Here is a 24678-nt window from a genome sequence, read left to right on the forward strand (position 1 = left end):
AATAATAATCTAGGACATTTATTCCAGTTTTGCTGGATCACCCAGGTTAACTGATGAAAGTGTATTTTCTTCACTCTTGGAGAGCTTTAATAAATCAGGCCCATTGTGCACAAAGGCCTTAAGTGAACATTAGATATCCTACTGTTCATGTCATAACGCGTTTCTCAGATGCAAATCTACTACATCAGAAAACAAATATAGAGGTGGTAAATACTAAAAAAAAAAATAGGGAACCTTACATCAATAATTCAATACATCAATATAACAATACCAAAAAAGTAGTAAGTGAGCCATAAAGACTGATTACTTTAGGCCTGGATGGAAGTAGCACAAAAAGAGGAAAAGTTGCAACAGGATGGGCATCCACACTTAGATGAACATTTATATTAAAGAGCACTCATAACTTTGTATAATGCCTCACCTAATTAGTATATCCAAGGTACTTATTAAACTAATTCAGTCTGCGTTCCATAATAAAACATCCAGTTGAAAAATATTAATAAATAAACATAAATAGGTTAGCCCAACAAGGGCGGTAATATATAGTCATGTTGATCAGGCCAAATGGCTAATCCAAAAAAAGTACTTGGTAAATATGAAGTAATAAATACTTAAATGTTTCCACTGTTCATCTAAATCATCTAAATCAGAAAAAGAACCCCTTATAGCGTGGTCCGGTTCCATGCCCATCAGGTTCCAGTCCTCCCATATTTACACTCACCTCTGTCCAGGGTTTCCAGGACCTGCAAATCGGCATTCCATGTCTGGGGGTAACCAGACACCGAGAGGTGACGTGAGGAAGCAGAGTCACAGTAACGGGGGGAGGGGGGTATATATAACATATGTCAGTCCCTAGCTGAACGTAATGACAAGAGCTTCGCTGAGGCAGTTGGACCTCCTGTAATTGTGGAATGAAGAGCAACCCAGGATGTTAGGTAGCTGGCATTGTAATGAAATGTCATAGGCTCCCAAATATTATTTCTGGATCCTGAGAGGGTCTAAAAAATATAGTAATTTTTTTTCTTTATTTATGTGCTGTGTAAAGCACTGAGGTCACTCCTGCGAGGTGCCAAACCCCCTATTTACCGCCACACTACTTACCTATAGTCAAGTCCCTGCTCAGCCTTGGGAGGCTAGTTTTGCCATCCCAGCACTCAGTTGCAGTACTCAGTACTTGCATGCATGGGATGAGATCTGGGGAACTAAGATTGGTGGAGAGCCAGGAGCCTATGGGATCAGAAAAAGTAACTAACCTAGCTATTCTCAATTTTTAAAACACTCATAGTTTTGCCAAACTCGGAGTCTCTGCCGAGACTCTGCAAAGATATTCTGCTAAGTGAAACCTCTTTTTTTTGTGAAAACCCTTTCACATATTTTGACATCATTTTGCAATTCCTAAGAATTTGTCCCACCATCCAAAAATACATAATCTTTCTCACAGATCCCCTGAGGAAGTCGAATGGCAAAATGCGTCAGTATATGAGACGTTACCATCAGTCTAACTGTATTTGTACTCAGGGTTATCTACATCCAGTAATAGGGTCCTGATTCCCAGTTTATTATTTTTAGAACTGACCTACTATTTCTGTTCATTTGCATATAAGTCAGTGTCTTATAAGATGTGAAATAAAATACACACAATATATGTTTATTTGCCAGAAAAACCCAGACTCTCCTTTCTTTATTTATTTTTTGTAACCATAATGGAAAGCAGACAGGTCAGGTGTGGAACTTAAGGTCACACACAGATAATATTCCAGGCAATGTATTCAAAGGGTTCAAAGTATAAATGTGGTCAGGGTCAAGTAAAGGTCAGAGCAAGGTGGCAGAACTTAGGGCCGATGAGTCTTAATTGAAACCAACCTAGCTAACATACACTTAAAACTTTACCTTTATGGAATCTGCAGTTCCAAACAAAACCATTTGATGATGTTTGTCTATCTTGTCTGTCAGAAATTACAGCACCGCCTGGGAGTGAAATGTACTAATAATGTGTTACTGGACCCATGAATCTAGGCAGCAGAAGATCCGCAGCTGTTTACCCGGTCACTTTGCTGGACAGTGCAGGAATGAGAAGCAAGTGAGTGAACTGTTACATGGTGTTCATTTTTCTAGGGAAGATTTAACAATTTTTTTTAATAATAGGTAAGGCATACTATGTACCCCTGTACTCATTTCCCAGAGTGAGTCCTCCACCTGCAAACCCTACACCACATGGGTCATGTTGTGGGGATAAGAACCTCTAAAGGTGTAGGCAAAATCAATAAAAGTGTGCACATGCTCTGCCTTGACCTCTGCTTGTACCTAAACCTTTCAATCTGCTGTGAAACAATATATTCATTGTTTCTCATCTGCTTCTGAGACTGAAAAACTGCAGCGGAGTTTGCCAATATTACCATAATCCGCTCAGTCACCTTTTCTGTTTTTACTAGCTATAGGTTCTACCCAACTTCATTCCCACTTTAATTGAAAAAAACAGATTTTCTGTTTTTTTTTTGCCGGCGGTTTTGTTGCCTTGGCCTTTGCTTCAACCTGGATTATACCATGTATACCCACCTCTCTGACCTTCTTTTGGACCTAAACTACGACCTTAGCTGTCCTTGGTTTTCTTATTTGTCTGTGTCTATCCTTGACCTATTAGGTAGGATGACTCCGAGGCCACAACCCGCAGGAATCTGCAGGACAAATGTCCCATCCATCACGATAATTCCTTTATAAAGAAGTGACTGGCAAGAGGAAGTTGCCTGGACAAGGAGTTCCTTTGGTTCTGCTCCCAGGTTATGCTATTCCTGTTTGTGCCTTATGTTCCTGACTTCCTTGTATCACTTCGTGTATCGACCCTGGCTTGTTTCCTGACTATTCCTGATCACTACCTGCCCTGACCTTTGGTTTGTCTATTCTCATTGTCTGGCTCTTGCTCTGGCACCACACTTTGTTCCTCCTAGTTAGCAGTCACCTGCCTTGGTGGGCACGGAGGGCGAAACCTGGCAGCAGCTCGCAGCACAACATCCTCACCTCTAGAGGCTCTGAAGAAAAGCGAGCTGTTGCTTAGACTCTCTAATGACTCCCTCTAGAGCTGCTTCCACTTTCTGGAACTCCATTCCTCACCCAATTGGGCTTGCTCCTAATATCCACATAAAAAAGCCCTAAAACCCACCATTTCAAAGCTACCAAGAAAGCTGCAGTCTTAAAACCTTCATCTGCATCCTACAAGTACTAATTAGCTATAATTCATTACCCCTCTCCTATTGTGTACTACTCTCTCCTACTTCTTGCTCTTCTGACATTGATTGTACTTATGTATTATGCAGGTGTGTAATCTGAAACCATTATCTATTATTTAGCACTGCATAATATGCTGGCTGTCTTCTAGACAGTATTTTATTGATTGTGTGTCACCATTTACAAGTTCCTACTGTTTCAAAATAAACCTAAACGTTATTGTATTTATTTACTTCCTTTTTGCTAGTCTCTAAATCGTTTTTAGGCTTTTGTCAGATTTAAAAAAAATCTTTTTAAATCTTACCAATAAATTCTTATGTTAAAGTTAAAACCTGATAAGAATTTCAGAGCTATGGTTGAAGCTTTTTTACTCTTTCATTTTAAAGGGTTTTGTGATTTCCTAAGCTGGTAAAATTTGCACAATATGACCCACTGGAAATTTTGCCCATCCCTATTAGATTCTTAGAAAATGCAGATGGATGCATGGAAGCACCCGATCCAGCAGCCACGTCCAGCGGTTTCTGTCCCCTGATGACAATGTCAACAGGCTGCGGCAGAAATACGCTGGCTGCAAAAAGCCAGCGTAACTCCGGAGCCAAATTCAAAAGTACACAGAGGATGCACAAAAAAGTACATAAAACATGCAAGTACACAAACACACAGGAAAAACCCACTTACCTTGCTCCGTTGTCACCCCCTGCGTCCTGCTGGTCCCCCCAGCTCCCCTGGACACGTCTTCTTTCTTTTGTCTTCAGCTGCCGAATGCAGAGACGATCTCCGGGGTTTCCCGGTGACGTCGCTGCGGGCAGGAGGAGCGGCGGCAAATTAAAATAATTTTGTATTGGATTCAATACAAAATAGCTGTATTGAGTCCAATACAAAGAAATCTTGATTAAATATATATAATTATATTATTTATAATATACATGCAACTGTACAGTTATATGTTTACCTATTTTTTTATTTTAATATATTTTTGTGTTTTTTTTTTTATTTAAAGTTTATTATTAAATGTATTAAATATTGGACATATTTCAGTGAGTTATGCCTAAGGAATATAGGCCTACAATGTAAAATAAATTTCCATGCAAAACAAATGTAACAATTTTTGTGTGGAAATACGGACAGAATTAGAACGCTAGGGGGGGCTACAGCGGCTGAATGAAGTACCTCTTTGTACTGCTTTCAGCCACTTTTTCCAGACAGAATCATACTGCCAGGGAGGTTAAAGAGAATTTAGAGGTTAGGTACGGTAAGTAGTATATCTACCTAACCACTAAATTCTCACTATGGTATTTGTTTACCGTATTATGGCTGTAATGGCCGTATTATGCAATTTTTTTTTGGTATTTATTTTGAAAATTGAAACTTGCCAGTAGCTGCAGCATTTCCCACCCTCGGCTTATACTCGAGTAAATATATTTTTCCTCTTTTCCAAGGTAAAAATAGGTAAATCGGCTTATACTTGGATTGACTTATACTTGAGTATATACGGTAATTATCCATCCATATTTGACAAGAACCGAAATACCAGGTACTATAAAGTTGTGTATAATATACTATAAATATGTGTATAAGGTAAAGGCAAAAAAAAAACAATGCTTACATGCAAAAAATACAAAATACCATACATTTAAATAAAATGGGGAGTAGAAATCCCTGACGTAATGAAAAAAGTTCCATTTAATTCAACACATTAAAATAAAAAACTAAAGTATATACCGTAATACACTTTTTCAAAGCGATACTGATTAACATTAATGACAGGTCAATGTGCATTATCAATTCAGCATCATCAGCATGGGGCTATTGCTTGACAGCCAGTGATTTAAAAGAGATTTAACTCCTGCATTACCAGACTTCAATACAGAGTTACAATTTCATTCTAAAACAATGCCAGCTAAAAGTAGGGAAAACTAACTTATACCTCACTGGGCTATAAAATAAAAAATCAATATCAACCCAAATTCTACATTTAAACCACTGGGTACAAACTTTTCTGAGTGATTGATCCATTTAGTTTTTTTTACAAGAAACAGATCTTTTTAAAGAGGAACTATACACAAAAACTAGTCTTTCAGTTAATAATATATTCTTACATACTTGCAGTAAAATGTCAGTCTTCCCTGGTAGCACTGGCTGGGTCAGCTTGTATCCATGCAATATATAATGATTTCTGAAGTGTTTAGAAGTGGCCAGCTTGTGACTGACCTTCTCCTCCACCCGCTCCCCCTCCCTCTCTCTCTGCACTCAGAGCTCACAGGCTGAGAACAAGCAGGAAGCAGCTGCAGATGGAGCAGTTGCACTGAATGACATGAGAGTCCCAGGCAAATCTGCATAATTAGGGCACTGGGTGTGGATTAGAAACACTTCCACCACGGATGGCATTTCCCAGATTGCACCTCTCCGCTTAGGCGGTGGAGAGAACTGGGGGCCTGGCCAGAACTTGTTTTTGATGTTTAAAGGTCTAGGTAGCTAGGTCATGCATCCTGGGAGGCTTTCGACTGCTCCTTCTGAAGCCCTTTCATCAAAAGTGAAAAAATTGCCCATCTAACGCATGTGCAGTGGGATTGGCAAGTTTTTTTCCCAAACTACATCACCTGATCTCACGCCTGCGTCGGGTGACGTAGGAAGAAGAACCAAGAGAAAAGAGAAGAAGATGGAGCTTGGTGCTCCTTCTGGCCCGATTGGATTGAACTTAAGTGTGATTTTGTTTTGGGTAGTTTTAGGTTTACTTCCTCTTTTATATGTAATGATTGAACTAAAAAGATAATCCAAATTATTACAATGCCTTCTATTCCTAAGAACTTTACTTTTAGGCACAATTGGGATAGTGGCAACTACCTGTAGGGATAAAACTATTATGGTCTGTGGGCTTAAAATCTTTGTACAGATAGACCTATTCTTAACATCACTCCACCAACAGTTGGATATTTTTAAGGAATGGAATTCAGATAATAAGAGAAAGGTGTCAGGGTAACTATATCTTCTCCATGCAAAAATGATATCATCTATGTACCTTCCCCAAAATATTAGGGGGTCTAAATGTCGAAAATAGATGAACTCTTCCACTTTTCCATGAACAAATTTGCTAAAAATGTTGCCACCTATAGCCACACCATATAATTGTAAAATACTTACCTTGAAATTACAAACAATTATACATCATAGTAAGTTCAATGCATTTCACCTGACATTTTTTCCCATCCTAAATAATATACTACTGAGGTATACCCCAGTACATGGGAATTCTTAAAATACATTGATTAAACATCCATTTAATCCATTGATCCAAACTTCCATTAAAATAAAATATTCTCCTGTTATTCCAAAATTCACAATTGATTTAAAAAAAGGTTAGGAATCTTCATTATAGGAAGGCAATTTTCTAACTATTCTATACTATTCATTTGTTTTAGTCTTCCAAAATTTCATTACAATCCCCCTCTTTTGTTCGCTGGTCTTACAAAAAATACTTCTCTGAGGTGAGTCCCTGATCCCTAAACTAATCTTTTTGTCAATAAAGAGAGTAAAAACACGTGGTGACCAGAATACCAACCAAAGAAAAGCCAACATACGAAAATATAAATCTGGTTGAATAACCATACTCACCTATTGCATAAACATACATGTAAATTACACCCCAGTGAGGAATTTTTGGACCAATACAAATTGATAATTTAAAGTAACAATTTGATTGAATATACATTCATACAACTAAACAGTATCACACACAATTATTATGCAGAAAAAATGGCAATACAATTTCTGCATACTCATAGAAGGACCAAAATACTATATAACATACTGCTGTTGAGTAGACTGGAGGTATCCAGAATAAAATAAACAAATCTGAGTACCCTCTAAACAGGTAACAGAAAACTAAAGAGACCACTCCAATAAAAGTAGTGACATGTTTCACAGATATTCTGCTTCCTCAGACCAAATTAAACCAGCATTCTGTATTAGGTATTCTATAAATAAACAATTTACAATCACTAAAGTCACTTGTATAATAACTTAATACTAATATACATACATAATGAAAAACCAAAACTTGATTGAGCACTTGATTGGACAGAATCTAGGTTGCCGCATTGAGAAAAAACACCGTCCTACCAAAATGTAAATGTCTCCTTAGGTCATATAAAATATGATGCAAGGAGACATAAAAAACAAAGATGAAAGAATGTACCTCATGTATAAGAATTATGATTAAATCCTCAAAATGGTGGTGCAATAGGTAACAACAGATTTTGTCCTATATCTACATTGTTTCATGGGATTTTAGGGACTGGGTACTATATAAACTTCCACTGACAATTGGTATTAGTGAATATAAGTGAAGAGAATTTACATATTTCTTTCATCCCAAACCCATATTCCTTCATAGAGTTTTTAGGGACTGCATACTAAATAAACTTCTACTGCCCGCAGATACAAATAGGTGTAGGTTTTTAGGACCAAAATTCAATCATAGTATACAGAAAATAGGTCTTAGAACCCGACTGGTTTCACCACAAGGCTTCCTCAGGGGTATTAAAATTATAATCGGGAACCCCATAACCTCTTTAACCCTGGTAATTCATCAACTAGACACACATTCGACATACGTCAAAAAAGCAAAAAAAGATAGAAGAGCGATAAAAACAATCTGATCCCTGACAACCTAAAATGTACACCCCAGCCCAACACCCCCTCCCTCAGAGGGGAAACATCAGCACCTGTATTAACTGATACACCCAACACTAATGAAACAAGTTTAACCCAGGCAACTTTTTCTCAGATCCCAACAAATTTAAGATTCCCTTCCACTAACACTCTTATTATTCCCGCCCTGAATACTAAGCCATTCAGTCAGACAATCTCTTTATCCTTTGCACTGACCTTCATGACATCCACATCACAAACGGTACCATCATTGACCTTTACAGTTCCCACATCTAATCTACCCACTACAACACTACAGGTGGACAGATTATACCTCAATCGGCTAAACTACCAACACTGTCTAACCTAGGTAGAATTCCCAAAACACACAAAGTTTTTTTAAGTCAGACACACCAACTTCCAAATACCCCCGCCATCAGGGCAATGTTTGATAGAAAACTACCTCACCAAACCCAATTAAAAACCACTGAATTAGTACTGTGATTGTCTTGTACCATGGTGAACTTTCCATTAAAATTGTTTGTAGTAGTTGAAAAAATCCAACAATGATTCAAGAGACCCAGTCCACAGAAGCAACACATTGTCAATATATCTTTTCCACAGAAATAAATATAAAGCACAGTGAGATAGAAAGCAGGCTTGGCCACTGGTAACTTCAATTATTTAAGGAGTCCCTTTTGGTAAAATCCATCTCCCCTTTCCCTTCATTACACATCCTTCCACAGAAATATATTGGGGTAGAAGGTAGATGTTTGTAAAAAGGTAATTTTCCCAAAGACCAAAGTACAGATTGGCATAGGAAGGTGGGCACTTTGTTCCAATGGCCATTTCCTGTATTTTACTATGTCATGTTTTTGTATATCGTTTGCTGGGAATTTTTGTTAGACTGATTGCATTTTTGCAACTGTATCACCACTTTACAATCATTCCCATAAACACTTCCCGTAACTTGCAACTTCTGTATCATCACCTTACACCTTCATACGTTACAATCATTCTCATAAATAATTCATATCACAACTACACCCTCCCTCTGAATACCCAGCCAACTTTTTCTCTCCCTGTCCTTCTCACATCCACTCTGCTTCTACATGTCTGCATGGACATGTGTTAGCTCTGCACCCTGCCCAGCCTGCACTCCAGACTTAGTTAACCTCCTGGGCGTTACACTGAGTGGGGATTTCCCTGCCCTGCCTCACACAGACGCTGGAGCTGCTGCTCACATCTCCAGAGATTTCTGCATTGTGCTTCACATCTCACTGCAGATGCCAGCAGCAATAGCAAATTCCGGGGGTCACCACCCCCTAAACTTTTTATTGCTGCTGGAGGAGCTGCTGGGACCGGGTAAGTATTTTCTTTTAGTTGTAATCCAATTGTCATACAGTGTATGACAATCGGATTGCAATATAACGTTTGTTTATATTTTTAACCACCTGAGAAAAGTTCGGGTTTAACACTTTTTGCAAGTGTTTTTACCCCGAACCAAGGTCGGTTTTAACGGCCAGGTGGTTAAGCAATGATTTTCCCATTGTTATGGGAGGACAGCAGTGCTAGAGGTATTCTAGGTGTGTTGGGCACAAAGCAGGAATAAAACCAGTGCAGGAGAATATCATTCAAATATTTATACAGTTTGGCACCCATTTTGCAATGCAAGATGGTGCTGGACTGTCTTGGTGTGTACCCAGGTGATCAAGCTGCACCATCCACAGGAGCTGACCCTGAATGAGTGGCCCAACAGCTTACATTGGGACTTTGGCAGTGGACACAGGATAACCCATGTGCCTGTTGACCTACTGAGTACTCTGCATGACCTGCAGGAGGAGAGACTCTAACCTTCTGAGGAACAGAAGCAGAAATACTTCAACTAGCCATAGTCAAACACCTCAGCAGATAACTTCCCAGAAGTAATAAAAGGGTAGGGGCTTTCAAACGATGTATTTCCATATGTATGTATGTATGAGAACCTGGACTACTAACTAGGGCATAGGGCAATTTTAGGATCACTTGAATATGGGTAGCTTATCACATGCAGCAAAACATTTTCACCTCCCTGACCCTGAGATTTCTGAGGGATGGACCAGCTGCTCCCTCTATAATCAGAAAGTATAGATAAAAGACACATGAATAACCCCTCCTCTTAGGAGGACTACATGCAGCATATTTTCCACTAAGAGGACATCCATCAATTCATCCAAAACTGAAAGAGGCCTAAAGGTTGCTGAATTTAATAAGGAAGAAGGAAGATGGCGGCGTTTTGCAACAATTGGGCCTGAACTGATTATCTGATGCTCCAGTAGTCCCAGTGGCTTGGGAGTGGTGTTATACAAAGGCAATGTGGTTGTTATGTACAATATCCTTTTAAAGGACCTACTTAGAGACAGTTTAAACAACTTTAGGAACATATTTTTGCTTTAAAGATATATTTACTATGTCATGAAAGTTGGGTTTGAACTGCTGCACGTAAATCTGGAAGAATAATATGGTGATCGTTATATAGGGTTTTTTGTTCACCTCTCACATTAAGGCCCCTCTCCCTTGATTCATAGATTGTTTGGTCAGGAGATCAGCTCTTGGAAGAGTCCTGGTTGTGTCAAACTTCTTACATTTTAGAAATATGGAGGCCACTGTGCTGTTGGGAACCTTCAATGCAACAAAATATTTCTATAGCTATTTTTGTAGCTATCCCCAGATCGGCTCTTTCCAACAATCCTGTCTCTAAAGGTCTGCACTGATATGCATGGTTTTGCACTGATATGCATTTTCAGCTCTAAAGCCTTCTATAGAGAGGTGTGTGTTTTTCCAAACCATGTCCAATCAATTTAATTTACCAGGGATGGACTCCAATCAAGGTATGTAAATGTAATTTTTCATTTTTTTAATATATTAATTTAGTGGCTGTGAGGGAAAAAAGGAGTAGCAGTAAAAAGAACATTCTCAGAAATTTTAAACTTTTTAATTGTTTGGTATAAAGACTTCCCTTTAACTTCTGCCCTGACAGAAAGTGATGGAAAATCCGCCCACGAGGACAAAGAAGAACGGAAGTTCTTGACCTTTCTAACTGGAAACAAAACTAAACTTAAACAATGCTACATCATAAAGCACTATTTAATATTTAATGTCGAAGCTGAACTCTATGAATATATAAAACATCTATTTCAATTTAGTTTTGAATTATTTCACAATATATTTTTTCGTACAATTAGTCTGAATATGTGGGTGTTTTAGCTTTCTGTACAGTAGGTGTAAAATAGTCAGGTTGCATTAGGATAGTAAGGTAACTTTCACGGTACCCATACACAGTGGGGGTCATTTCCTTACAAAATTCATGGTTGTTTGACCACTATATACAACTACTGCTGGAGGGCAGCTGTACCCTCATTTATGGTTAACCACAATAATCTGACAGGGAATAAAATTTGAGTCATATTTTGTTGTCACCATGGGTGTTAAATCTCATGATGCTTTACACCAAAACATCCCTAGCACAGATGCAGAATTGTACAAATGGTATTAGCAATAGGGAGTTGTGATATTTGTCTTTATAGATTCTGGGTAAGATGTGAATATGAAAGTATTGCATGTTCTTTTGTTTTAAATAAAATTATATATTTGTATCATTATATATTTGTATATTTGTATCACTCTATTATACAAAAATGTAGGTACAGGTAGTCCCCGAGTTAAGGACATCCGATACAGACAACTCCTAGATACGAACAGGGCTTCTGTGCTCGCTCATGTGCAGGACTGAGGCTTGATGGGGGCAGTTCGCATGACTTGCAGAAGAATTCTTTTGCTGAACATAGCTGAGACTGAGCTCTTCTGCAAACTCTTGTAACTGTAATGACCTAGACAAACTCTGCAGTTTTTTTTGTTTTTTTTTTTTTTGCATACCAAGCATAGCACAGTTTGCTCCAGAAGTTAATGAGTGTCTAGGCTCCATAAAGTTTTTTTTGTTTTTTTTGCTTTGTTTGTGAATAACTCACAGTGAGGATTTTTATACAGTAACTGACACCAAGCTGCCTTATAATATGTTGAGACAAACATCTTTCCTCATTGCAGTTTTTAAAATAATGTACATGTTCCGACTTACATACAAATTCAATATAAGAACAAACCTACAGTCTCTATCTCGTATGTAACCCAGGGACTACCTGTATTATAAAAATAACCTATATCTGGGGAAAAAATGTAAACATTTTTTTGTTGGCAGATTAGTTAAGTTGGCAGATGCTGCCAGAGCTGATAAGTTTGGTCTGGGCATCTAGGTCATGAACAGGTTGAACCCTATAAAAAAGTTAAGTAACCAATGTGTAGTAACCTGTTAAGTAACCAAGGATGACTAGATCATAAGACTTGCTAAACAGAATTACAAATCTGTTTTTAGGTTAAAAAAAGGGCAGAGGCTGAAAGGGTAAAAATATAGAGATTTGGCAAGGAACCATTCTTTATCTATGCTCTGCAATTTGACCTTCACCTATCACATTAAATGTCAGTTTACTATCTCATTTCCAAAGTGTTTAACATAATCAGACTTACCATCAGTGAAGAGAGGCTCGGGGAGTTTTCTGAAAAATGATTTAAGCAGACTACTGACCACGTTTAAGTCTTGCCATCGCTAAAAACCAAAAATAAAACTGGATCAATTAAATGTTGAATTATGTGCTGAAGATTAAAATGCATTTATTTTTTGTATACTCTTAACAAAAAAAATCATTGGCGAAAAGGACAAGGAGCCTTCTCATATCAAGAGTGTAGTGGTCAAATGTTATCAAGTTATGGTTTACATTGGCTTTAAGGACAAGACTGGGAAAGCATTTGGTCATTGACTGGATTCTAAGGCAGCCAATACATGACGTTTTTGCCAAATAGCTAATAATAGTAGTAAGAACTAAGACTGGATCACTTTCAAAGTGGTGATCCATCAAACTTGTAATGGATTTCATTGACAGTGTATCTTCTCCAGCTTTGAAGTGTTTTAATAAATCAGGCCCAATCATCCTATAGTAAGAAAAAAAGGCAACTCTTGACTGGCAAATAGAGACATTTCTACACCCAGGCTTTACCCTCCTTTTACTGCCCTTTCACTGCTATGGTTTTGGACCCAACTGACTATAGAGTTGCATGTGAGTTATACACAACATTTATACATCTTCTTCGCCCTTTTTTTCTTTATGGGTCCTAAAATTTGTTACATAATATAATATCAAATTCTACTATTTTGGGTATTTCTATTATGTAACCTTTCACTAAAATCTAATTTAACCTCTGAGTACATGTATATAATATTGTTACCCATCACCTACTCAATCTATTTAACTTTTTTGGTTGAAATACTATGGACACTGCTTATATAACACTTGTAACTTTGATATTTGGCATTTCTTCCTCCATATTTATTGTTATTATCTCTATATGTACAAGCTCCAATTGCCAGTCCCACTCTCCCCTGAGGAAGCCTAGTAGGCGAAACACGTCGGGACATGAAACCTATTTCTCTGCAACTTTTTTTTTAATATATATTAATATATATGTGGCGGCATTGATTTAACCAAGGAGTGACATATTCCCTATGTGATTCCATCCGATTTCCTAATTTGCCATTGACAAATATTACACTCAACTGTCTGTATCTGGAGAAAATTACTCATTATGATATTTTCCCATTACATATTCAAAGAGTGTACAAATGCATCCCGTAAGTCCGAATACAAAGTTGGCTCACCTGGTCTTGTATGTTGGCCTCACACAATCCCTTGTTGAGATGTTCTTGTAAGCTGCTCACAACAGCATTATTTCCAGGAACACGGTAAATGCCCAGGTATTCTAGTCCTTTCTCTTCAACCAATGCGCAACACAACTCCACAATTAGAGGAACACCCTGAGAATCACACAATGTGTTATTTATATAAGTTGTCTATGGAACAAGTAACTCAAAAGAAAGTGACTAGAACATTTGATCAGCTTCATAATTAAATCCATCAGTGAAAAAATCAGTGCAGTTTCTAAAAAGTGAAAAGAACATGACAATGAGATATTTATGTTTACTATCAAGTTTTAGGTTTAGCGCACATCTTGGATTGAAATTGTCAAGCTGATTTTAAAGACTGAGTTAGGTAATTGCATACACTTTGCGATTTCCAAAGCAATGCCTAAATAGGCACATACATGGTGGCCAGTCTATACAGATGAAAACTTCCCATAACTTTTATTTTTTGTTTAAATGTATTTTCATTAACAATAATAAATAAAAACAGTACGGTACAGGAAACCATAATTTATACACCACAACAATAAAAAGATTGAACTACAAGAATAGGATTAGTACACAGAAGGAAAACATAACTACACCAAAGCAATTGGACCACCATAAACCACCCTCCAAGACCATATATCTTAGTATTAGAGTATTAGAAGGTCAAGGAAACTCATCTTTCAAGGTAGGGATGAGTATATAAGTAGGAGACTCAATATTGGGCAGTTTCAACAAAAGATAAATAGTATGAGTACATTTAAAATAATTAATTGTTAGCTCCCTCCATCCTAAAAACATTCTATCCACTGAAAAACATTTCACAGTACTCATCTACTACACATACTGCTGATTTTCTCATTTTCCTGCACTCCTCTCATTCATACTGTCATATTCTTATTATACATACTGGCTACCATCATACCCAACACACTTCTCGACTGTGCATAATACCCTACTCAGGGTTTGTTGTGAAAACCTTTGCACTAGTGTCTATTATATCCTCCGTATTCCAGGCATAAAATACTTAAAGTCTCCAATACGTTCTGCACTTCTCACTCCTATTTAGTATTATTACCCATCTCTTGTGCATATTGCTTGGTTGCACATACTAACATTGCTTTTAATGTGCCTAACCCTGACCAATATGAAATAGGGACACTTGTCTGGTACAAAAAAAAAGTAGATAACAACATTAGGACATCTTACCTTATTATCTGTTGCAGGCTGACAATCCTCCAGTCTTACCCCAAAAGCCCGTGGCGGATTCCTCTTGTTCTTTTTCATTATATTAATACCCCAGTGGATCTTAGATGGAGCTCCTTCCTCAGCTGGAAGAAAGCAGAAAAAGCTTTACAAAACCTAATTTAAAAAAAAAAAGATATTTTCTGCATGAAACTGTTTGAAAATATATGAAAATATAAACCTAAAACAGGGTTGATTTTTGAAAACTGAAGGTAAAAAAAGAAACATATAAAACAATTTAAGTGTCATATTAAACCGGCCTGGGAAAGCCCAGTCAACACTTTTTCTTTGTTCAAAATATTCTTCTCTGCTTCTATCTTAAGGCAGAATTAGGATGGTCTTGACAGCCATCCGTTCTGGGAAGCAAATTAAATATTTTTATATCAACATACATAAATTTTAAAGTTCCCAGGGCACTGGAAAATACAATGCAAGGTGCTCAAGGACTACTACTTATTTTGTTTTTACAAACATTATACAAGTAAGTTAAGACAGGAACTGAAAAAATACAGGGTCAATAACTTTCTTAGCACCTCCAGGCTAATAAGATCTGTAAGATAAGAGAGAAAGCAGAAGAGCAGAAAGGGAAAAGGAAATTGGAAAAAGGAGGTCTGTTATGAAACATTTAATTTGTTGCTACTTGTTGATAGTATAGCTTTGTTATACTTTTTCATGAAACGGTTAAACGTAAAGTATTTTTAATTGAAAAGTATTTTCAAATATTTGTCGTCCAGATCGCCTCAACTGAATTCTTTCCTCTATCTCAGATGCCAGTGTTCAGCTAGTGGTAGACAATTACCAGGAGGGTGTGGGAATAACCCAGTTGCCTTGATCTGTGTTTGAACCAACCAATGCGGAAAAAAAAGTAGGTTATTATTTATAAAGAGCTCTATACATAAACTCTATGAATTCCACAACAAGCAGGCATATAGATTAGATTGCTGAATTAGGCAAAGAACTAGGTCACAGGACCGATGTTCCTAAATGCTCCAATGAAGACCTGAGAGGTTATTATCAACAACACTCAGAATACATTGAGTATATCAAAACAGATGATTTAGAAAATTGAAGCAGGAATACCAATACCAGATTTCTGCAGTCTCTGCTATTTTTAAGGAGCTCCTGGGCCAACCCAAAGGAACATCCATTGCCATTGATAGGTTCCACAGTGTTGCTACTCAGGCCTCAGAATACCGCCTGACCTCAAAAAATCATCTGTAGGATCCACTATTACCACATTAAAGAAGTTTTAATACAAGGGTCCAGGTCACAGGAGGCAATCACTTATAACGGCACCCCTGTACAACTTCTTCCTGATTTGTCACGCACATTGGCACTTTGCCATTCACTCAAACCTGCTCTGGAGCCTTTCAAGTTTTATAAAAAAAAGCTTTAGGCTTTCAAGTTTTCATTGATTCAGAAGGAAGGCAAATCATCAATTTTATGCAAACTGGGAGACTTACCCAAATTTTTAGGCGCATTTGAGTTACCACCAATTTTCTTACCAGATTGACATTTTGAATGACCGTGCTGACGCCGCCATCATTCTCTCCGTGGCAACAAGCTAGCAAGTGACAACTACACAGAGAGGCTTTGGCATCCTCTGGAAATTCAGAGTGATTTAGTCACTTTAGTGGGGAAGATTTTCTACTTTTTAGGTCCTCCAATCCTGGGGACTGTTCTGTTAGACATGTTGGGCCTGATTTATTAAAGTTCTTCAAGACTGGAGAGGATACACTTTTAACGGTGATCCAGCAAACTTGTATTGGATTTCCTAGAAATCAATTGCTATTTGTTACTAAATGTTTTCAATCCTGGACCATTACACAGTGCATTGCAAAGTCCATAGACATGTGACTAGCTATCCCTCAAAGGAGCTCACAATCAAATATCCCTACCATAGTCATATGTCTTTAGGACAGTCTAAGGACAATTTTTTGGGGGAAAGCCAATTAACCTACCTGCATGTTTTTGGAATGTGGGAGGAAACCGGAGTACCCTGAGGAAACCCACACAAACACAGGCAGAACCTGCAAACTCCATGCAGATAGTGTCCTGGCTGAGATTTGGACCTGGGACCCAGCCCTGCAAAGGCTAGAGTGCTAACCCCAGTGCTGGGTCCCAAGTTTTCAGAATTTTTGCACCTACAATTCTCTGGACAAATTTTCATTTCTAAAAGATGTCTATTTGTTTGCTCACAATTTTTTTTTTCAGGTATTACATGATAAGAACATAAGAACAGAGTTTAGAACGATTAGGGACCTAATACAACTTTTGATTGAAAACAACTATGAATCTTCTGATGGGAACATCTATTAAGAATAAGGAGACTCCCTTTAAATGTAAATACCCTTTCCTTTTCTAAATATTAACCAATATTGCTGTTTGTACAGCAGGTCAGCAGGCCTTGCATTTACAATGTAAGAGTCAAGACAATCTAATTCCCAAACAAAGACAAGGTTTCCAAAACTTAAGGAATAATATCTACATTACAATTTAACCTCCTGATAAGGCAGTAATGTTGTTTTTATGGACAATGCTCTTTTTGAACAGATTTGCTTCAATATTCTGACACCATTTGATCTCCAAAAACATTTCCACACTTTTTATGCGCTTCATAAAATGCTCAGGAATTTGACTTCCTTTTAAGGTAGACCAATTATCCCTGACGTAGGTTCATTTATGTAAAAGGAAAGTAAGGTAGTAGATAGGACTCCTAAACCACATGTCTATGGTCTTACTTCATACATGAAAGATACAATTCATCTCATACAATTCAATTGTTCCTATATAAAGAAGGAACGTGAGAAAAGACATGTAGGCATTTTATTCTATCATTGTTGGATTTCATCTAGCACCATAATGCTTTTTCATTCAAACTCCAGTTATTTTTATGCAAGTTCAAAGTGTATGGATAGGGAAAGTATGTGCACCATCGTATGCTAATTTGTTCCCTGGGAATAGGAACGTTCTCTTTTCAGTAGTGAGGACCTCTCTATACACCTGTGCCTCTTATTAGCTTAACAAAGACAGGCTCATAAAAATGTTACTTATCAAATTATGGAGATATTAACGCTCACTTCATTTAACTCAACATTTACCTATTAGACAAGAACAAAATAAAATTTTGATATTATAATTAGTAATGACTACATTGTATTACAAAGATACATGGATTGGTTGAAAAAAAAACATAAGTCCATTAGGTTCTACCACTAGGGAAATAAAGGCAAACAACCCTGATTCAATTAGCTCAAACAGGGGAAAAAATGCTTCCTGATCCAGTGAAGCAATCAGATGTTCCCTGGATTACCAGTCTCTGTTGTCTTCACCTTTAAACTTTATTATCCATTTATATTGCTTTTAGAAAAGTATTCAGCTTTTCAGTGCTTGCTGAAACTACTTCCTTTTCCACATTTTCACAGACCTTACTGTGAAGAATTTCTTCCATATCCGGAGATTAACTAGATTTTCTTCCAGATGCAAAGAATGCCTCCTTGTCCTTTGTAACAACTTTAAAGTTAACAATTGAGAAGCAAGCTCTCTTTAAGGACCATGTATATATTTATACAGTGGCAGGGGCAGGATTACGCCCCATTGTCTGCAGTCTATTCCTCTTTTAATACAATAAAGTACTTTGCTAGCTTTAGATATTGCAGATTGGTATTGCATGCTAATATTAAGTCTATGATCTACCAGAACCCCCAGATCCTTTTCCATTGCCCACTCCCCCAAATGTATTCCCCTTAGACAGTATGAAGCATGCAAGTTGTAAGCCACCAAGTCCATAACTTTACATTTATCTATATTAAATGTTTATTGTCACTTGGTTGCCCAATCAAACAGTACATCCAGGTCTGCTTGTAGAATATAGACATCCTGATAAGATTTAATTTCATTGCATAGTTTGGTGTCATCTGCAAACACAGAAATGATACTTTTAATTCCAAACTCTATATCATTTATAAAGATGTTAAACAGTAAAGTCCTACTGTACACTATTAAAAACCTTAGACCATTCAGAGTATAAATCATTAATCACTACTGTCTGAATGTGGTCCTTAGGCCAGTTTTCTGTCCATTTACAGACTGGCTTTTTTAAGCCTATTGACCCTAACTTACATATTACCAGTCTGTGGGGTACTGTGTCAAATGCTTTAGCAAAGTAAAAATACACTATATCAACTGATATACCACTGTCTACCTGTTTACCTACTTCTTTTCTTGAAACCATGGTGACTAATATTTATAATAATATTTTCTGGTAGAAACTCTTCCATGTGGTTCTTTATGAAATTCTCTAGGACCTATTCAACTATGGATGTTAAACTTACAGGTCTGTGGTTACTTGGTAATGGCTTTGCTCCCTTTTTGAAGATAGGAACCACATTGGCCTTATGCCAATCCATTGGTACTATGTTAGTGATTAATGAGTCTTTAAAAATTAGAATTATTGGCTTTGAAATAACTGAGCTCAGCTTTTTGAGAACATGTGGATGTAATCTATTAGGTCCTGGTCCTTTGTCAACCCTAATTTTCCCCAACTGTTTCTCAATCATATCAATTTTGAGCCATTGTGGCTCATTTAAGACAGTGACAATTGCTATTAGCAACTTGGACTTGAGCTCTGCCATTTTCCTTTGTGTACACAGAGCTAAAAAAAAGTGTTTAGTAAATATGCCCTTTCTTTTTGCAGTTTTGCACATTTTATTTCCTTTTTTGTTTTGTTATATTCTTTATAGTTTTCAAATGATGAAGGTGATCCTTTTTAACATTAGCTGTGAGCCACATAGGGTTTAATTTTAGCCTCTTAAACTTATTAATATATATAATATATTTTTCAGTGTGTTTGGGATTGGAGCAAAATTGCTGCTGAGCCCATTAGATCAACTCCCAGAACTCTCCAAATGCTCAATATCTTTTTGAGATTTTTCTTCTTTATCAACCATTTCATTGTGGTTTGGAAACCTCCAGGTCAAGATGTCTGCATTTACATTCTAATATTCCAGGAAATACAAAGCTGTTGGGTACAACAGATGCAGGTTCACTCTACAAAAGGTATGGCTACATCATGCCTGACCTAGGCTAAAGTTCCAGTGAAGGTGGTGTATAATGCAGTTAGTTGGAATTCTGAGAACATGTTCATTCAGCATTATTCTGTGGATATGTCCTTGGTCTCTGCATTGTTTCCTTTCCATAATTAATTTCTTGCCACATCCCATGGTAGACTGATGAGGAGATCAAGGAATTTGAACAATTTTTTACACTCACAGTAAATTTCCCTTTCCTGGATTCTATGGGCTAATGTCACAAGACTGATTATAGGAACATTAGGCTAGGGTAAGGTCTCTCTTTTATGAGTTTGTTAGGGATGGTCCTATGTCAGAGGGCAGAGCTGACCTAAAGTATACTGACATGAGGAGAAACCAGGAATGGAAAATTATAGTCAGCAAACATACAACTTTCCATCATTTTTATTGCTGTATGTGTCTTCCTGACCTTGTGATGCTCACACCTCACATTTTAAAAGAGCATGAAAGGGAAAAAAATTAGAGAAAATCTACACAAAAGGCTTACAGACAGAAATAATACTTTCTAAAAAAGAAGTTGGTAAGATATAGGCTTTGGGATATATATACATGTAAGAGAACTGATGATAAAATATGGAAAAATGCACACTCGGTCTAACCTTTGACTGCAGTATCTTGCTTTGGTGATCGTGGCGCTGCCATTCCTGTTGTCCATAACAGATCTGATCTAATTCCTAAGTTTCGAGTTCCTTTAGGGGATGCGTCCGGTTTGGCACCAGAAAAACTATAAAATGTGCAGGAAAAAGAAAATCAGATAATGGCAAACAATGTGAAAGGTGTTTCTGCCATGTAACAATGCGTCTCACCTCACTTTGCGATATTCATTAAGTTTTTCTTTAATTAAAGCATGGCTAGCAGAGCTGGGATCCTTGGGGAAACAAAGTAAAATGTTCAATTAAATTTGTAATCAAAAATGTCAGAGATCTCTGCATCCATTCTGATTATTATAAATTAAAATAAGTAATATTAGTATTTATTTACAAAGTATTTATTTAGTTTTTGGCTACACATTATTTCTCTACGTCAGTGAACTGACAATGACAGGGAGTGAGAACAGGCAAAATAGCTATTGCATAACACCGTGATCACTATAATTTGTTATGTTAGAGGCCATTAGGTCTTAAATTTATTTCACATTACCTGGGTGCCAAGTGGTGCATATTAATAAGACAGGCATTATAGTTTTTCCATTAACCTCCTGGGCGGTTCATTTCTGTCCACATTTAAAAGTCTAAAAGCGGTACATTGTTTTTCATAAAAATGTATTTTACAGTATAATAGTATGAGTATAATAAAGTTTGAAACACAAAATCATGTCAAAATAATAAATAAAAGAAATTAAAAAAAAATTAAAAATTAAAAAAAAAATATTACACTCATACTATTAATAATATTATACTGTAAAATAAATGTTCATGAAAGACATTGTACTGCTTTTACATATTTAAATCCAATGTATTGCATTCAATACAGTTATTTTGTATTAATTGCAATACAAATAGATTTAAAATCTACCAACGTCACCAGGAACTCCCCGGTGACTAACCGGATGCAGAGGATGCCGGGGACGAGTGTGACTCAGGGTTACTGCCCTCAGCATCTTTTTTTTACCCCGAGTCACACTCAGGGTTACCGCTGGGGAGGTTAATAAACACTTTTGTGTATTTCAGAAGGACCATAAAAATGATGCATCTATTGTTTCCATGACTGCTGTGTACACATACATCTCAATGGGCTCTCTTTATAAAACAGGGAATGAGACATTCCCTCACGGGAATCTTTTAGGTCCATGTGTTTCAATGGCAGTAGCTGATATACATCAGAGAATGTTTGAGGGAATGTCATATTCCCTGTTTTATAAATAGAGCCATATCTGTATGGCCTACATTTTGTTTTTGTATTAAGTACTGTCTATTATACAGCACCATTGAATAAGTGGGCAGCATAAAAATAATTATCACTTTCCTACCACAGAGTTTTCTTTTGTAAAAATGTGCATTTTAGACCCTTGAGAAGCTGCAGGTAAACTTTGGAACAGTGTGGGCAGAAGGTACACACACTGCTGTCATTGGACTTTGATCTAACTGCTGGATTATGTGTCTCCTAAAGCCAGGAGCAAGTTGATTGATTTGATACCAGCTTACTGCTGAAATAAAATGGAGTTTTCGACAAGCAGTATCCTGACCCACTGATGATCTACATTAAATAGTATGAAATCATTTAGCTACTCCTACTGTAATGTGGCTAGGTTTTGGAAAACTGGTGTCACTTGTACTTAAACTTGTAGGGTATGAACAGCAGTTGAGTATATCACTCATAGTATATGGTAAAAATGCACAGAAGTCTATAAACAGCAAATTTTATTCTAATGTACCTATATTGCCCAAAATTACAGTTATATTTTGTCTTTAAGTTTTCCCAATTGCAAGCCTAAATACAAAGTAATTACCTCCCCATCGATTCGACTGTTCTCTCTAATAGCTTTGACCCAGCTCAACATGTCATCTCGATCCTCAGCTTGAAATAAATATTCACAAAAATCAGGCGTTGTCAGCCGGAAGACATGCTTCCTTTTGGTCTCATTGTAAGAGATGTCCACCAGGCTTCCCAGGATGCCGACTGGCTGCTCCTCTTCACCTATACCCAGGCTATGTGACTCTGGGCGCTCCTTGTGCAAGAAGAGATGATGAGGGCGTAGGATGGAGTATACTCTCTTCCACTGGCGAAGCCCAACACCCACTTTCTATAGAGTAAAAAAGAAAATGCAGAAACAACTGATTAAAACTGAAAATCAAATACGTAAAAGAAAACAAAAGGACACTAATTAGGCTCACAAAACAACTGTAAGAAAGGAAGTTGGAAATCTCTTTCAATTTAGACTTTCCATGCAAAGTACTTCTTACAATAACAAATTAATAAATGACGGTCTCTGGCAGCCATGGTGGATCCAGGCTTCTAAACCAATATAAAATGTTAACCAAGCTATAGTATCGTAAAGTGTGTACCAATGTTTAATATATACAATTGAAAATGCATTGACATAGTGTTTCTGGTGGACAAAAGTGTCAACTTGATGGAGAAAAAACACAATATCAAAGCTTCAGTTACAACAGGGGACATTGAGTTCACTACTGCTGAATGTCTGATCTTTGTAATCCATTGCCCTCCATACCTGACTGCGATGAGAGGGGGATTAGCTTTTGCAGCAAATACCCAGTCTCTTTATTTTTTTCTTTAGCAACAAAAAAAAATATAGTCCAATAAACAGTCCTTTAAAGTAAAGTCTTTAAGTCTAATAGTCCATGTAAATGCAAACATGCTCAGCATTACCAGTTTTTGCAAAAACACAACCACACAGCTTCTTAGCTTTAGCTTCAGTCTCAAACAGAGGCTTCATTGCAGTCTACTGCTGCAATCTCCACTTCCTCTGCCCAGCAGCACACATGGGCTTCGCAGACCTGCAGTCAGCTGTACCAAAACCTAGGGGTGTACCTGGGATAAAATAGGAAGGCCTACCCAGTACCTTACTTCCCATTCCAGAGCCTTAAAAATTGCTAAAAACAGCAACAGCAGAATTGCTTTTACCATTTCTGGACTCCTCTACCAGTATGCACCCTGGTTTTAAAGAGCCCATGCTCTATATCCTGGAAAAATATATCTTCCATCCAGGAATATATCTTTAATCCCTGTAGTCCTGTACTGTACAGGCCATATTATTTTTACTTCTTTACATTTTAGCTTTTCTGCAGAGTTGTATAGTATGAAGTGTTGTAGCCTTGCAGCACATGGGTTATTGTCCAGTTCCTTTCATGCTCTTTGTGTTTGTTTGGGTCCCCTCGGAGTACTTTAGTGCCTTCCAAATTGTTTTTGAAGTGCTCATGTCTGCCTGACTGTGATGGAAACATTGTAAGCTTCTTAAAATATACATGGCTGTAAAAAAATTTAATGTTTTTTTTTTTTTTTTTTGCCTAAGCAAAATGTTCTATTTTTTTTCTTATAAATAATAGCAGTGCACTTTCCAGTTACTTACTTGCCTTCTTTTTTTGGGGGGGGGCGGGGTTTTAAAAAAAGGTAAAAGCCCCTCCTCTTCTGTCTTTATCCCTGTGACAATAAAGACAGAATGGAGTGAAGAGCCTCCTGGGATAAATACTTCATGGATTTATGAAATGATCTGAAATTCATATGAAATGATAAATGATCTGAGATTTTGATTCAACTGTTTGGATGTGCCACCTAAACTCCCTACTTTGACCAGTCACCTCACAGTAAAAGATCAAGGGTTTTTTTTTTTTTTGTGCCTTCTCATTTGAATATTTTTTTGGGGGGAAGCCCTCCCCTTCAATCTTTACTGCCATTGTGGTAACGACTGAAGGGGGAATCACCATCCTCCTAGAATATTTGTGTCACATATCCCAGGAGTCTGTGAGCTGCTTCTTCTGCTCATGCATCATCAGAAGCTTTCCTGTATTGTAAAAACAACAAAAAAGTGCCCGATCTCATGCATGCACAGTGCAAGGAGGCACTGGATGGAATAGTGAGCATCATAAAGGAGAGGGAAGCCGAGCCAGGGTGGGACTTCCTGGGCTCAGTTTGTGGACAGTTCAAGTGCAAAAGAAGTTATCTTTAACTAAATAAAGTTTCAGGCTAGGCTGAATTCACAATGGCGGAAAGATTGCATTTGCTGCATTTACCCCTTCC

General features: G+C 37.4%; 1 protein-coding gene across 2 annotated transcripts in view; it reads right to left on the minus strand.

The window, feature by feature from the left end:
• Nucleotides 1–24678, minus strand: part of ARHGAP23 (Rho GTPase activating protein 23) — a 157869-nt gene that overhangs the window by 34795 nt on the left and 98396 nt on the right. For both annotated transcript variants that reach the window (XM_072414912.1, XM_072414913.1), the window contains 6 exons: nucleotides 22430–22723; nucleotides 20787–20848; nucleotides 20580–20704; nucleotides 14855–14976; nucleotides 13619–13774; nucleotides 12433–12511 (listed from right to left, as the gene is read on the minus strand). In XM_072414912.1, the coding sequence (XP_072271013.1) occupies nucleotides 12433–12511; nucleotides 13619–13774; nucleotides 14855–14976; nucleotides 20580–20704; nucleotides 20787–20848; nucleotides 22430–22723 (838 nt within the window). The remainder of the gene's footprint in view (nucleotides 1–12432; nucleotides 12512–13618; nucleotides 13775–14854; nucleotides 14977–20579; nucleotides 20705–20786; nucleotides 20849–22429; nucleotides 22724–24678) is intronic.

The sequence above is a fragment of the Pyxicephalus adspersus genome, chromosome 6, assembly GCF_032062135.1.
Source record: "Pyxicephalus adspersus chromosome 6, UCB_Pads_2.0, whole genome shotgun sequence".
Lineage (NCBI taxonomy): Eukaryota > Metazoa > Chordata > Amphibia > Anura > Pyxicephalidae > Pyxicephalus > Pyxicephalus adspersus.